The sequence below is a fragment of the Lepidochelys kempii genome, chromosome 7 (assembly GCF_965140265.1).
Source record: "Lepidochelys kempii isolate rLepKem1 chromosome 7, rLepKem1.hap2, whole genome shotgun sequence".
NCBI classification, from domain to species: Eukaryota; Metazoa; Chordata; order Testudines; family Cheloniidae; genus Lepidochelys; species Lepidochelys kempii.
Window position 1 is genome coordinate 22850101 of NC_133262.1, and position 17222 is coordinate 22867322.

A 17222-nucleotide genomic window follows, 5' to 3' on the forward strand; every position below is an offset into this window, starting at 1 on the left:
ATACTTGAGCAATTAGAGAGGGCACAAACCGTAACACTTGGTTACAATTTCCCCCAAGTCCAAATTCCAATGTAGGCTCATCTCCAGTGCGAGTGAGCAAGAATCAGTGGATATCAGAGAGATTTTCTGCCCAGCTGGCAGAGCACAGCCAAGAACACACTGCATGAGAAGCCACCATTCTACACACAGCACGAGGAATTTCATCCCAGCAGATGAGGAGGTCTGCTTCCATCCTAGCCTGTTTCCACACAGCAACACAATGCCTTCTGCTCACATGGGGAAAAATCTAGTTATGTGAGGTCTGAGTCTACCCTCACCCATTCTGAATTCACCCTTTTCTCTTAAAGGGGGGGGGGGGCCATGGGAAGAGAGACTTTTGGGTCAGTAAATCTGACAACCATTATTCTGGGGGGATTAAACAGGGAGATAAGAACTTCAGGGCTTTGCACAAATCATATTAGTTCAGTTCTCAAATCCGGGTAATGCTTCTTTTCAAAGTATTAATTTCATTTATTCTATTTGCTCTCCCTCTATCCTGATAACACTGGCACACACAGCCCCTGAATGAGATCCTCCTATAAAATAGGTTATAATCCTCCCTTTCTAGAGCAGTAATGAGATGTCTTAGCTTAATCGTGTTTATTTCCTGCCTGCTTCTCCCCCTCCCTATCCTACATTGATTTGTTTCAAACGTTTTGGTTAAAGCCAGCAGGCCTGAAAAGTCACTGCTTCTGACTGGGTGGCTGACAGATGCATGCTAAATGGCCCCAGCAGAATAAGGAGATGTGTGCGGGCAGCCTCACTTCCAAAGTTGTTGTTTTGGTAAAAATACAAGAATTAGGAGGGGAGAAAAGATTGTGATTACAGAGACAAAGATGAAAGAAAAAGTATCTGGTTTGGAGAGAGGTGGGACTATGCAGGGCAAAACCATGGGACAGAATAAGGGAAAAGCTGATTAGGAAGCTGCAATCCTAGCCCCGCATGCTAAAATAAAAAGGGCTCAGAAGAACAGCTACATCTGTTCTTGGCCATTTGATAGCACCTTTGATGTGAGAATCAAAGCACTTTACAAACACCCATTAAGAATCAGAGCCCCTCTGTGAGGTACTGCACATATACTCCCCATTGTACTGGATGTTAATATTTATATTATGAAGCACCTATGGGACTTGGTCAGCATCAGAGCCCTGTTGTGCTAGATGCTGTAAAAGATACAGGAAGAGTCCACTATATGCAGAGAGGAGTTAAGAGTTCATGCTTAGAGACTGTTTCCATCCCAGCTGGTTCCACACAATGGTACAACACCTATGGCTCCTTAAAGGGTAAAGTTAGTAGTGCTGTGAAGTTCCTGCCATGAAGGGCTTCCTATGTAAGAAGTTTTACAACTAGAGAAACAGGGACCAAAAGGATAAGTAACTTGTCCAAGTCCCAAAAAAAACCCAAAAAACAAAGAAGAGGTCTTGGCAGAGTTTAGAATAGAAACCAAGGGGACCTTACTCCCAAGGTCCTGCTCCAACCACTAAACCACCTATCTTCTCTGCCTGTTCTAAATTGAGGCCCTCCTGTAAGTAATGACTTAATTACATACATAAGCCTGCAATAGGGTCCATTACTGATGGGTGTGATGCTCTGTACCTTGGGGGAACACCCTACACCCCCATGTTCATCTTTATAAAATGATTGCGTGGTATCCAATGCAAAGTTTGTCATGTTGGGTGTCTTCGGAAGGCTCATGATGCACTGAGCATGGTTGTTACAGTGATGTTATAGTGATTGTTACAGTAATGTTATGGTAAGGTTATAATTTCATGTATGTAGTTATGAGGCTGAAAATGTATTCTCATGGCTTAAAGCAAGCCCATGCAAAAACTCTCCACAGCCCTGACAAGGCAGTTCACACCTTGTCAGGGCACGGATGGAACAAACCCAGCCCAGCCTCACAGGAACAATGGACACTGGCTTAGGCAGGAACAAAAGAATTTGTTAGACCCTTGAGGGAGTCACCCCCTTCCTTTGGGCAGTTTGGAACTGCGACGGGGTAATGCTCACCTGAGTCTGAAGGGGGCTGGGGGGAGGAGAAAGAGGCAAAGCCATGAGGAAATAAAGGACACGATAAAAGGAAAAGATATTTTGCCATGCTCTCTCTCTTCCACATGCATCTACAGACACCGTCATCACGAAGCAACTGAACCACTGATCCAAGGGGAGAGGCTGGCTAAGCATCTAACCATCTAAGTTTGTAAGGACATTGAAAGCGTTAAGGTCAGTTTAGAATGCATTTTGCTTTTATTTCATTTGACCAGATCTGACTTGTTATCGATCTTTACAGTTAATAAATCTGTTTATTTTACCCGAAGCAGTGCGTTTGGTTTGCAGGTGTCAGAGGCTCCCCTTGGGATAACAAGCCTGGTACTTTTCAATTTCTTTGTTAAACTGACGAACTTATATAAGCTTGCAGCATCCAGCGGGCATAACTGGACACTACAAGACGGAGGTTCCTAGGGTTGTTTCTAGGACCAGAGATATTGGCTAGTGTCATTCACTTGCAAGTAGCTGGGAGCAGCTTACATGCCAGAGGCTGTGCATGAACAGCCCAGGAGTGGGGGTTCTCACAGCAAAGCAGGGTAAGGCTGGCTCCCAGAGTCAAGGATTGGAGCGGCCTAGCAGATCACTGGTCCAGACAACACCAGAGGGGAACGTCACAATTGGTTAATGTGTTTCTGATCACAGGAAAACATACAATCCAATAAGACTGAACCATCACCTTACACAAATACTATTAATAATAAAGGTCAGCGGATGAAAACTGTAAAGAACACAGATTAAACATCAAGTGACTTTCAGCACAATCAATCAAAATGAAATTGTTTAAAAATATAGCTGTTGTATTCAGGTTTATGGCCTACAAGTGGCATGGTAAAGAGAGAGCATGGCTACATAGTAGAGCTGCCTACACAAGAGAAGGGTATTAAAAGCCAAATTATTTCAGCACCAAGATCTTACGGCAAATCTAGAAGAAATTAGCTTTCCAACAATATGTGGCATGATCTTCAAGTCCTAATACATTTTGAATAGCTGAAGGCAGACAACTCAGTTGCCCCAAATAAAACAACAATCCCATTCTTTTTTGACACCCTTCTTGTGCAACACAGCGCAGAACACCTGAAAGTTTATTCCCCCTGGCTTCTGTGTGCATGACAGTGCAATCTTGACTGGCTGTATAATACAATCAATACCCATAAAACCACATACACACTTGCTTTTAACTTCAAATGATAAACAGCAGAGATAAAGCAGAGGGGTCAAAGGATGGCCCAAGTCCATCACTCCCCTCATGTTCCAGGCTTGAAGACAACAGCCAACACTCAGCCACCATTCCAGACTAAGGGACCAAGGAGCTGGAAAACGGAGGAATCCTGACAAACAAGAATACTGACAAGTGAGAGCTACCATTCAAATAGTACAAGGAACTGCAAGAGGGGGTCCTGGGCCTTCAAACACTAACTGGGAAGTTTTGGGGTGATGTGGAAAGACATTCATTCCTAACAAACAGAGGACAGGCTGTTTGAGGGGCCAGAGTGGGGAACCTTATATTCAAAGGGTGCCTGGAATTGAGAGGAAATATACCATGTAGGAGTCCCCATAGTAAAGAGTTGACACATTAAAGTTATCCAGGAACAAGTAGCCAGCACCCTTGCCTAACTCTTGTCAGAACAAAGTAGACAACCCAAAATTTCTCATTGATTTCTAAGTTTTCTCAGATTTGTTTCATGTCAGTGATCAATGGAGGAGACTACACAGCAATAAACTTGACCACAGTTTCTCTAACACCACATTCTGGGCATAAGCTGCATATTCACTACTTACATTCCATGGGTTACCCAAGAAAAATCTGATTTGAACCTGCTTTGTGTTTGCAAACTGTCACGTACCCAGCAACTCCATGCTTCGTACTCTGGAGGATTAAGTGTTACACTCTGATGTGATTACAACATTTGTACATAAAAGGTAGGTCTACACTGCAAACAAACACCCATGCCAGGGTCGGGTCAGCTGATTCAGGCATGCGGGGCTCAAGCTGTGGGGCTGTTTTACTGGGGTAGATGTTCAGGCTCAGGCTGGAGCCCAGGCCCTGGGAAGGGGGAAGGTCCAAGAGTCTGGGCTCGAGCCCAACTGTCTACATCACAATTAAATAGCCCCGTAGCCCAAGCCCAAATTGCAATGGAGGAGCCGCAAATGTTTAACTGTAGTGTAGACATACCCTAAGAGTCAGGTCCCGGCTGGTTCCAGCCATAAGGGCACATTTCAGTGATAATGCTGACACATCTCAGTCACATTCTTCCCAAACAGCTCTTGTGTGTGTCTCACTCCTGGAGAGAGGGCTCTCTCACTGAGCAGTGCCATCTCCTCAGATTTAGAAATTAATTCACTGCCACTTTCTACAAAGGTCTGTTAATTACGTTAATGAAAGGAATTATCATCCTCCTGGTGGGAATGGAGTAAGTGCTACTTACCAGCTGCAATGTCTCATCCAGATGCACAGCTCTTACCTGCCTTAGATATCAACTCCTTTTTTGTATTTAACCCTTCCACCGGAGAGATTGCCCATCCTTAGACTCTGCTGTTTCTCAAAGGAAATCACTTGCCTCACAGGGGTCACTTATGAACCACATCAGGGAAATCAATATGAAAAGGCAGCAGGCTAGCATGTTGGAACAGTTATAATTTATTATTGAGCCAAAGTGCACCATAACCAAGTTACACCTCACTTGCCTTCTGGGGTGGGGTAGTATCAACACCGATTTACAGATGGAAAAATGGAGGCACAGAGGGATTTGTGATTTAACCAAACCACACAGCAAATCAGTTTGGTAGGGGGGCAGGGGGTGGGAAGAAGAGGAATAGAACCTAGAACTCAACTCCCAGCCCTGTTCCCTCCCTCGTCTAGACATTGTCCTTTTAACAAGTAATGTGACTCTCGGCGAATTAGTCTAAATATCCACCTCGCTGTCTACTGATAACCAGGACCAGTTTCACTGTGGCAAGCATCATCCTCACATTGTTATAACGGGACAGCTCATGTCACTACAGTTAAGAACAAGAAGCCAGTTCTTGTAAGACACTCTACTCCTGACTATTCAGGTGTTCCTGTAACTTTACTCAACAGTCCAGATACAGCAAAGTTGAGACAGGTCAAGTCTGTACCTACATCAAAAATACCCATTTCACACATGTAGTAGCTTAGCAGAGCTCCATCCAGCCCAGGTTGCCACAATGCTAGTCCCTCCCAACCCTACATATGCAGCAGGCTCTCTTGCCAGCCATCTCCACTCCACTCTCCCACAGACAATGCGCCCACCTGCATGTAGCCAGATGCTATACCATTCTCATAAAAGCTCAGCCTAAGGTTAGTTACATGACAGACTTGCCAACTACAGCAGGCTAAGAGATATGAGATGATAACTACCATGGACTTGGGACTAAGCAGCAGTTGCTGAACTCATTACACAAATAAATGGCATTTAACTGATCCCTCAAAGGGGAAAGGTTTCAGGCCCTCCTCCTGCCTGGGAATATGTTGCTTTGTACCTACCATCCGAGTTGCTTTCTGCCTCTCTTCATTGGTGCTGTTCTTTTCCCGTTGCAGAGTTGTATTGAGACACTCGCTGCCTGCCTCCCGTTCCCTCTTGGCCAGCCGGAGCAGTTCCTCTTGGACCAGTGCCTGCTCTCGCTCATACCTGCATCAGTACCAAAGAAAGGCCAAGAGAAGGTGCTCAGCAACAGGCTCATGGGATAATCTGTCCTACCCTTAGCCAGGAACAAGAAGAGGTGTGATTTACTTGGGACAAAGCCTGCTCACAACTCCCAGGGTTCTGTGGGAATTTTGGAGCACCATGAACTTTAAAGATGACCTGAAAGTTCAGTGCTGAACAATTTAAAAAACAAGGGGGCACAAAGCACTTAAACCTACAGTTTAGTTAGGTCTGGCTCTTAAACACTTGACAGTCACCTCAAAACAGTGAGAATAAAGGATTTAATAAACTATACATAAAGCTGCTTTTAAAAAAATAAGATGCAGGCCACAAAAAAAGAAGTTTGTCTGCCTAGCTGAATTTTACTACCAACACTATCTTAGCTATTTGCTTTGCTGGCCCTGCGAGACAGAAGGAGCCCTCTGCAGAGTAAGTGGGAAGGAGCCCTCTGCCGAGTAAGTGGGATGATTGATGTCGGGGAAGCAACCTTGAGACATGTCCACAGTCTACCAGCAATTCTGATTTCACCATCTCTTTAAAGAACAGAACAGAACCAACTTCCCAGAGAGTTCACTAGGTGTGTCAGACACACAGTTATGGACAGTGGGTTTGATGCATCACTTTTACAAGCTTGAATAATCAACAATAGCACTGAAGAGGACTCATTTTCATAATCCCCAAAGCTAGACTTGTGTGACATGCAGAGAAAGCATGGACACAGTAATGCAGCAAAGGAAGACCAGGAAAAGGCATTTAGAGAAGCTAGAAAAACATATGGCAACAGTTTTATAACAGACAACCCTCCATCGATAGAGAAGCTAGACCTCCTACTGTCCTCCACCCTTGGAAAAAGCAGCAGAGACTCCTGAGGGTGAGACACAGCAAGGACCACATTTCACACAACTCCTCTCTTTCTCACTGTACCTTTACATGCACGGACACCTTGTTAAGCCAAAACGCCCCATACAGGAAAAACCCACAGCACAGTGGAAAAGGCTGGCAGCCACCAGGTCTAGTGGAGCAGGCATCAGGAGAAGAAGCTGACAGTGTCTGAACAAACATTATTTCAGGTATAACTACAGAGATTCTCACTCATATGCAGAGTTAAACTGATCAATAGATTTGAGGTCTGGGCAGAAGTTTCTTCAAGGACTCAACAAGAGTCTTAGGGGTTTTCACTTTCCTCAGGAGGCAAGAGCAGGCAGACACAACTTTAGGCTCCAGTGGACATGTGTTTCTCCACTACCCACAGAAAATCATGTGAAAGCATTCTTCGCTCCTCCGACATTTCTATAAACACCTTCCCATTGGTCCCAGCCCCCTTACCCATCTCCAACCCCAAGAGTCACGTGCTCTCTCACCAAAAGATGCCCAGTGGCCTTTACCTATATTAAGATCTCATTAAAAACATACTACGCAACACCACATAAAATCATCACTGTACTGAACTCTAGAATGCAGCATTACACATGGCATGTATGTGGCCCAGGCAGCACAGGTGGCTGTCTCCTGACAGGAAGAACATCCCCCTACCTTTTGTACAGGTCCTCCTCCGCCTCAGAGGGCTTCTGACCAGAGCTACTGGTACTTGGTGGATGGATTCCTGAAGAGAAGAACAGAAGCAACTGATGACTGTGGAAAAAAAACACTGGCTACCTTCGCTTCATGAGAATGGACATCATCAGAGGGAAGAGAAAAATTCTCAACAAATGAGCAACATTCTATGAAGGGAACACTCAGTACAATAAGAAAAGTCAATGGGAAAAAAGAAAACTTTTTAAAAGTTTTATGGCTGAATTTAGCGTTCATGTAAGTGAGAGGCTGACAATACTGCCTTGAACAAGGCATAATGACGGTGTTATGCAAGCTTCCTCCATCTGAGGATACTGATGCACTTCAACCCTGACCCATCTCAAGCGCTCATGTTATTTTAACCTATTTTACACCCCTTTTCCCCAGTTCTGCAAAAGCATCTCTCTCCAAACCTGCTGCATCCTTTGTTATTCCAGCACTGGTCTCTCCTAAGTAGAGATCAAATTATAAAGTGGTTTGGGACATTCACAGACAGGGACAAGGATGAGGCACCACTAAACCCACTTTTAAAACTTTAAGACTTTGGCCACAAATGAATGCTGGTCTCTGGCAGGAAAGGAATGATTCACCAACCCCCTGCTGCACTCTGGATCCCAGAATGTTTCTGTTTAAGACTTTTATGGGAGCAATGACAGATGTACCAACAATACACATTTGAGCACCATTGAGTAAAACAAGAATCAGCTGACTTGAATGAGAAAACAAGTCTTTAAGCATGCAACTAAATAGCTGAGCTTTGCCAGTTTCTCCTCTTCTCTTTCTGGTAATAGCTAGTATCAGCTAATGAAATATTTCTCCTCTGAACCTGCAGAATAACATGACATACGTACAGCAGATTCCCTGTCCACTGAAAGGAGCTGACATGACTAATGCCCTTTTAGAAACATGGTTGTGAGTAATATTCTGAACTGCTACCATACCTGTCATCCAAGGATCTCAAAAGAACCTTACCACACATTAATGAAGTCACACAAATATTTGAGGAAATGGGTATTACTACTATTCCACACATGGGGAAAACAGAGAGGCACTGAAAAGTTAGATGACTTGTTTAGAGTCATACAGATTCACTGGCAGAGCCAGAAACAGAACCCAAGATTCCCAACCATTCTAGTTACCATACAACATTGTCTACCTCACCCAAAAAGCTTTCTTGCAACAATATGAATACCCAATCTTTGTAATCACACTGATACCCACACAAGTGGAAATGCCACTCAACATAACAAACGTGTCCTGACAAGGTACAAGTGTGTGATAAAGGCATTAACCACACCTCAGTGACCAACAGTGTCAAAATTTTAGACTGCAGACACAGTGGAGACTGACAATACCTGTAGTACACTTGGGCTTCCCTTTTGCAGCTTGTGGTGATGATGCAGTGCCATAGGATGAGGGAGAAGGAAAGGAAGATGGTCTCTGGTCCCCTTTAAGTTGAGAAGTTTCCTTCATTCGGTTCACTACATCTTCAGAGAGCTAGAGCAATTTGTTGGGAAGAGATTAAGTTAGTCAATTCTTGATTTTTATTTTGTATTAAGAGGAGTTTTCAACAGGTAATTATTTTTTAATCCTGCTTCAAAATACTGCTACTTATACTATTTTAAATCATCATCTGAGAGCAAGTTATCTGTTGTTGAATTCACATTCAGCAAATATATTACATCAGGAAGTGATGAGGTCAAGTAATTGAGTCTTAAGGCTAGATTGGACAATGAATTGTCAACAAGCTATTGAGAACAAACTATAAAGAGCAATCCTTTATGCACCGGGGGGGGGGGGGGGGGGGGGGAGAGGGAGGCAGGGAAGGATTATTACTTAGTAGATCTTCAGTTCCTATTTTTATAAGTCTAGGCAGAGTTTTCCACCTAATAATAATGAAATGGAGGAGACGAATGTGCTCAATTCCAATTTTATTGCCTATTCCCATACTTGGGTGCAGAACCATGAAAAGGTAGAAAATGCAGCCAAAAATCTCCTGGGAATTCAATTCAGAGTGCCTTTCTGCCCTTGCTTTTGATGTCATAGACAGGGCTAACTGTTCTTCTGATACACCAGTCAATTTTATACTGGCCACTCCACCCTAATGGACAAAATTAAGGGGTGCTCAATTTCCATGCCCAGGCCAGACTCCCATTGACACACTTCAGAGCATAAACCAGACCATAGATTTTAGCTATGCCACTACTGCCCAAGATAAGCAGTATTTTAACATCTTGATTACAGATTGTGCTTTTGTCAGGTTGGTCTTAGGTCTTCAACTCTGTTCTCTTCTGCTTGCACTATAAATGAAACACACACAGCACCCTATCAACAGATCCCAGGGAACACAGCTCCAGGCATACAACATGCATTGTAAAATAATCTACATAATGACTATGATGTTTTAGTGATGACAAGTACAAAATTAATAACTAGAAAAGTGAGTATTTCCTTGAAAGAAAATGAACGGTCAACACTAGCTATAAAGTATCTGAGGTTTTTCTAAAAAACCAAAATAATCCCCTTCGAGTTCCAAAAATGAGGAAACCCATTTCATTTCATAAAAGCTTGTGACTGGATTCAGCTTTGCAATTCAAATGAACAAGCCAGGGAGGCCCCTGTTTATTTAGTGAGAGTTCCTATAATGACAAATATCGGGGCTCCCTCCATTTAGTCTGAACTCCTAGAGATCAATGGAATGGACCAATAACCATAAATCAACAGCTTTCAGAGTAGGAGCCTTGTTAGTCTGTATCCGCAAAAAAAACAGGAGTACTTGTGGCACCTTAGAGACTAACAAATTTATTGGACCATGAGCTTTCATGGGCTACAGCCCACGTCATCAGATGCATGCAGTGGAAAATACAGTAGGACGATTTTATATACACAGAAAACATGAAACAATGGGTGTTAACATGCATACTATAACGAGAGTGATCAGTTAAGCTGAGCTATTACCAGCAGGAGAGAAAAAAAACCTTTTGTAGTGATAATCAAGATGGTCCATTTCCAGCAGTTGACAAGAACGTGTGAGGAACAATAGGGGGGAAAAATAAACATGGGAAAATAGTTTTACTTTGTGTAATGACACTTCCACTCCCAGTCTTTATTCAAGCCTAATTTAACAGTGTCCAGTTTGCAAATTAATTCCAATTCAGCAGTCTCTTGTTGGAGTCTCTTTTTGAAGTTTTTTTGTTGTAATATTGCAACTTTTAGGTCTATAATCTAGTGGCTAGAGAGATTGAAGTGTTCTCTGACTGGTTTTTGAAAGTTATAATTCTTGACGTCAGATTTGTGTCCATTTATTCTTTTACGTAGAGACTGTCCAGTTTGGCCAATGTACTTGGCAGAGGGGCATTGCTGGCACATGATGGCGTTGTTCTAAGTCAGCCATAAAAACGTTGGCATATTGTGGGGCCATGCAGGTACTCATAGCAGTGCAGGGGCAGAAGGAGAGGCCCCGACAATATCGGGGCCTCTCCTTCTGCCCCTGCACTGCTATAGGTACTCGCATGGCCCCACAGTATGCCAACATTTTTATGGCTGAATTAGAACAACGCTTCCTCAGCTCTCGTCCCCTAATGCCCCTACTCTACTTGTGCTACATTGATGACATTCTCATCATCTGGACCCATGGAAAAGAAGCCCTTGATGAATTCCACCATGATTTCAACAATTTCCATCCCACCATCAACCTCAGCCTGGACCAGTCCACACAAGAGATGCACTTCCTGGACACTACAGTGCAAATAAATGATGGTCACATAAACACCACCCTATATCGGAAACCTCCTGACCGCTATACTTACCTACATGCCTCCAGCTTTCATCCAGACCACATCACACGATCCCATTGTCTACAGCCAAGTTCTAAGATACAACTGCTCCAATCCCTCAGACAGAGACAAACACCTACAAGATCTCTATCAAGCATTACTACAATACCCACCTGCTGAAGTGAAGAAACAGACTGACGGAGCCAGAAGAATACCCAGAAGTCATCTACTACAGGACAGGCCCAACAAAGAAAGTAACAGAATGCCACTAGCCGTCACCTTCAGCCCCCAACTAAAACCTCTCCAGCGCATCATCAAGGATCTACAACCTATCCTTAAGGATGATCCCTCACTCTCACAGGCCAATCCTCGCTTACAGACATCCCCCCAACCTGAAGCAAACACTCACCAGCAATCACACACCACACAACAAAAACACTAACCCAGGATCCTTGCAACAAAGCCCGTTGCCAACTCTGTCCACAAATCTATTCAGGGGACACCATCTTAGGGCCTAATCACATCAGCCACAATATCAGAGGCTTGTTCACCTGCACATCTACCAATGTGATATATGCCATCATGTGCCAGCAATGCCCCTCTGCCATGTACATTGGCCAAACTGGACAGTCTCTACGTAAAAGAATAAATGGACACAAATCAGACGTCATTATAACATTCAAAATTATAATTACATAATTCAGAATTATAACATTCAAAAACCAGTCGGAGAACACTTCAATCTCTCTAGCCACTCGATTACAGACCTAAAAGTTGCAATATTACAACAACAGAAAAACTTCAAAAAGAGACTCCAATGAGAGACTGCTGAACTGGAATTAATTTGCAAACTGGACACCATTAAATTAGGCTTGAATAAAGACTGGGAGTGGATGTGTCATTACACAAAGTAAAACTATTTCCCCATGTTTATTTTTCCCCCCATTGTTCCTCACAAGTTCTTGTCAACTGCTGGAAATGGACCATCTTGATTATCACTACAAAAGGTTTTTTTTCTCTCCTGCTGGTAATAGCTCAGCTTAACTGATCACTCTCATTATAGTGTACATGGTAACACCCATTGTTTCATGTACTCTGTGTGTATAAAATCGTCCTACTGTATTTTCCACTGCATGCATCCAATGACGTAGGCTGTAGCCCACACAAGCTTATGCTCAAATAAATTTGTTAGTCTCTAAGATGCCACAAGTACTCCTGTTCTTTTTTCATAAATCAACAAGTTTCTCTAATTCCAACACCATTCAGCTGAGCAGCAACATAAAATTAACAAAGCAGTTCACTTTGCTGTGTAGTTGGTACATGGAGCTGAACGCTAAATGGGCCCAGCTAAGCAGCAGCAAAGAGAAAATTGATTAGGATTAGATTCTCCTCTATATCAAAGATCTGCAAGAGGAATCTGAAACAACCCTAATTAGATCCTTGTGATTGGAAGCTGCGGAAAAGAAGTGAACAAACTTATCCAGTCTCACTCAGCAAGCCCTTTCACATGGGGCTAAGCAAACAGGCAGCTCAATGGGATACAAATGGTACAAAGGAAATAGGGCAAACTTGCAAAAATGTAGAGTAACAGAAGAGAAATAAAAATACAGAGATAAGACAGAAACCGAGAAAAATGCACCCTAGTGACACCACCAATTCCATCTCTAGGGTGTCCTATCATGATGCAGATAGGGCCTCTTTCCTCAGCTCCAATTCCCACCCTGGAGAGGCAGCAAATCTTCAATCACAACTACTCCTATCTCCCTACCTGTCTCCATTGCACCAATTGCTATAGTACCCCAGGTGATATTAATTAAGGGTGATGGTCTCTTCCCTTGGACGCTCTCTTCCTGCCCTTAATGTAAAATCTCCTTTAACCCACAAGAAGTCAAGAGTGCAGGATGGATTAAACAGCTCTGGGGAAAGGGAGCGGGGGATGCCTTTTAACACACTATAAAGGCAACAATGCTATGGTTGGGTATCACTCCCTTTCCCCAGCCCCTCTCCCCCACCCAGACCCTCTCAGCCCCACCCCCTCTCATCTCCTGCCCCTCTGCCCCACCCAGACCCTCTCAGCCCCTGCCCCTCACCTCCCCCATCCCAGCCAATTCTCACCCTAATGCCCTGCAGCACCCGCACTCGCTCCTGCTCATCCAGCCCGAACGAGACCTTCCTGTTCTCGTAGCTGCTCTCGCTACCCCCCATGCCGGCGGGGCTGGACGGGGGTTATCCCACCCTGTCCCTCACGTAAGCTGGGACACACAGCCTCCTCAGCAGCACAAACTCTCTCCTAGTTCACCAACCAACAAACCCGCGTCTCATTGGCGGCTGCCAGAGGAGCAGCCAATGGAGAGGGCACGTTGCTGGCGATGGCCCGCGGGGCAGGCTGGGAATTGTAGTCTGGTTGTTGTAGATGTTCCTCCAAGGGCTCTGTTTGGCTAGGACAGAATGAGGGGCCCCAGGAGAGCAGCAAGCATGAGAGGGGGCGGCCTACCCTCTGCGAGCCTAGCTCAGGCCTGAATTAGTCACTGGGCATGATAGGCTGAGCCTAGGATCCTAGCCTCCCCCAGGGCTTCAGGCAGGCCCCCCCCAACCCTCCCAGAGGTGCATAGCCCTGCTATATAGCAGTACTGCCAACCCCCAAGCTTTCCACACCATGAGCTGGGCAGGCCTTCAAAATATGTTGTTTTTTAAAATAAATATATGTTAGGCTATCATTTGTCTTCTGAATTCTGAGCCTTTAGTTTCACTTGCTTTGCATCTTCATGAATTTTCTCCAGCTTCTTGAGGTCTTATAAACTTCCTTTAAATTAAAGCGGAGATTCTCATATAATCTCTTGACTGCAGCACCTGGGGCTATAAGACAGCAACACCTGATTTTTTAAAAAGGGACTTTTTTTATGGGGCTGGTGGGGTGAAGGAGCATTTGACAGGACTTTTTGTACAGGCAGTTGCCTTTCCTCCCTTGGAGTCAACCCTCCACCACCTCTCTTCTATTGATTTATGGCTGCAGGACCTATTAAAAGACTTAACAGAAGAGAATGGCTATAGATTTTACCAAAGAAGGGTGCGTAGCCATATGCTTTAAAAGAGAAGGCTGAAATAGGACAGATGTATGAATTTTCATAGCCAATAATGGAGACAGACTGAATGCCCATAGACTTGAGCAGTAAAGGTGGAGCTATTTGAATGCAGAGACTAGAATGCTCATAGACTTAAATGGAAAAGAAAGGTGTCCTGCTTATTTACCTTCCATTAGCTAAGGTGAAAGAACTTTAGAGAGAAGAGTGCCCAGAGCCTGTATCATGTTAACAGACAAAAAGAAAATAACTTGTTTCCAAAATATTTAAATAAAACACATTCATTTCTGCAAGACAGTTTCCCAATGCTGGATTTTCTGTCCAATGACAGAATTATAGCTAATCTATTAAAAGGCCTCCTTGAAAAGATATTACCCTCAATCACACTCAAAGAATGATTCCTCAAAGCAGCTAACATTCCATGTCATTCTACCTATGTATTACAGAAAATACCTCAGTGCAGTGGTTCTCAACCAGGGGTACACGTACACCAGGGGGTATGCAGAGGTCTTCCAGCATACATCAACTCATTCGGATATTTGCCTAGTTTTACAATAAGCTACATAAAAAGCACTAGTGAAGTCAGTACAAACTAACAGTTCATACTTGTTTATACTGCTCTAGATACTATACACTGAAATGTAAGTATATTTGTATTCCAATCAATTTATAATTATAATGGTAGAAATGAGAAAGTAAGCAGTTTTTCAGCAATAGTGTGCTGTGACACTTTTTGTATTTTTATATCTGATTTTGTAAGCAAGTAGTTTTTAAAGTGAGGTGAAACTTGGGGGTATGCAAGACAAATCAGACTACTGACAGGGGTACAGTTGTGTGGAAAGGTTGAAAGCCACTGCCTCAGAGAATCAATAGTGAAGCAGTTGTGTGGACTCTTATAGGGGGCATAACTAAGCATGGGATATTTGTTGAAATCCAAAGTAATTTTAAGATAATTAGGTAATACAACTTATTACTACTGCTTTATCGGTCCATGAAAAACAGTGGCAAATATCATTGCCCAAAAAATATGGTGAATTATTTGACAGCTTGATCCAAATCTTTTGAATTTTCTCATAAAAATTGAGAAATAAAAGAAGACCCAATGTACATTCAGGGCCAGACAAATGGGCACACAAAAGACAAGGACTGTGATCATCCAAATACATCATTACCCCAATAGATGGATTTCATTACAAAAAGCCTGAAAAATGGCTGCCTTGCACCCTGCCAAAAGAATTTTACTTTTTCAAAAATTTGCATCTGGCATACAAGAACAGAAGGCAAGATTCAATCCTATTATATAGCAGCAAACAGAGAAGAAAATCTGCCACTATTTGGTCTATCCAGTTATCCTGAGGGTATAGGTCATTCTAGAGATTTTAGGATCTAGATACACAAGGCTTTCTACGAAATTACTAAAATAAAAATTTTGCAAGAAGAAGATGATTAGTTTTGTGTTGGAGACATATTAAAAGGTTTTACAGAAGGCAATTTGGATTTGCTCCAAGACAAAGGCTTGGTGCTACAATGATGGAACTTGGAATCTCTTAATTTCTTTAATTTAGTGCATTTTACTCAGTGAATATAGTTAATTGGCACAGTTAGCACAACTAAAATGTGATATGCAGTTGGCAAGATATGCCTATTTAATTATTCCACCACTAATGAGATTAAATATATGAACCAACAAATCATCGTGTTATGTTGTGATAGAGAGGTATTAGGCTCCAAGATGCTAAGGTGATACTAGAACCCGTGTTTTCCTGTTTAAACATGAAACCGTTAATTGTGGATTCAGGTTCTTGTGTAAAAGAGACGCTTTTCCCATAATGGCCACACTAGGACAATCCTTCCAAACATTTGTTAAAAAAAAAAAAATCATGACAAGCAAAAGAGAAACATTAAAATTCTTGGAATTCAACGTTAAAAGTTATTATAGGAAAGTTCCCCTTCATATTTCATTCACATTCAAAGTCTTTCAGAGGGAAAATGTTGATTTCAAAAGTTTCTTGCTGGTACCAGAAGGCTTTGTTGGAGAAAAGAATGTTTCAATCTGCTGCTGGTGTTATTCTTGTTATGATCGGTCCTGCTCTTTAGGCAAATGCACACAAGAGAAGAGAAGGGAGAGGAAAGAAAGAAAAACTTCTGTCTCACTGATGCCTGCTGAATTCAGATACCATAAGCAGGATATGGTAAACAGGTCAGTCACAAACTGGTGCATTTTACCCTCTTCACCCCATTCACTTCCCCAGTCTGGGATGACATCTGGCTGGTCTGCTCTGGTTTCTTCTCATTGGTCTTCCTTTATGCTCAAGTCTTAGCCTGTCCTTGCTTATTATGGGTTCCTTGCTCACTATGGTTCCCTCCAGGGAGGAGCCAACAAGTCCAAGGAGCCCATCCAAGGAGCCAACAAGTCCAAGGAGCCCATCAAGGAGCCCATCAGACCCCACCAAAGGAGAGCATAGGGCAGCATCCCAGCCCAAAAGAGGTGGAGAGAACAGAGAGCACAAGAGTCCATTAAATCAGCTACAGAAAGGCAATGGGGGGGGGGGTATTTTTAAGAGTATTTTTCTAAATGGATCTTAAAATTCATGTCTCTCAAATAGGACTATCTGCAAATAGTGAGCGTACATCAAGCTGCTTTGTCATAGGAAGTGGCCGCAGCAGCATTCTGCACAAGCTAGAGTCTGGACGACTGGGACATAGATAAGGGAGCTGTTAGAGTCAAGACAGGAAGAGATGAAAACTGAATGACTGTTTCAGCAGACAAAATGGTATCCGCACAGGCAATTGGGGAGGCGGCTCAGTTTGGAGTAGTGCTCTGGAAGGTGGGGTTGCGGTCGAAGGTGACAATAGCCTTGTGACACCTGGTAGCAAGTTGCCCCCTCTGGAGTAACCTCTCTGGCCAGCTCAGGATCAGTGCTCACCAGCTCTGAAAGCTGCATCAGATTTGAGACAGGACTATGGAGTGTGTGCAGCACAAAAGAAGTTCCAGGTAGCCCACTCTTCAGCACCAGGAGGAAGAAGAGAGGATAGCTGAA

At 43.3% G+C, this 17222-nt stretch overlaps 1 protein-coding gene across 4 annotated transcripts in view; it reads right to left on the minus strand.

The window, feature by feature from the left end:
- Positions 1 to 13402, minus strand: part of CHCHD6 (coiled-coil-helix-coiled-coil-helix domain containing 6) — a 169589-nt gene extending 156187 nt beyond the window's left edge. For all 4 annotated transcript variants that reach the window (XM_073351350.1, XM_073351351.1, XM_073351349.1 and 1 more), the window contains exons 1-4: positions 13217 to 13402; positions 8681 to 8822; positions 7287 to 7356; positions 5594 to 5738 (exon numbers count right to left, since the gene is read on the minus strand). In XM_073351350.1, coding sequence (XP_073207451.1) covers positions 5594 to 5738; positions 7287 to 7356; positions 8681 to 8822; positions 13217 to 13306 — 447 coding nt within the window. In that variant the 5' untranslated portion in view covers positions 13307 to 13402. The remainder of the gene's footprint in view (positions 1 to 5593; positions 5739 to 7286; positions 7357 to 8680; positions 8823 to 13216) is intronic.
- Between the last annotated feature and the right edge of the window lie 3820 nt (positions 13403 to 17222).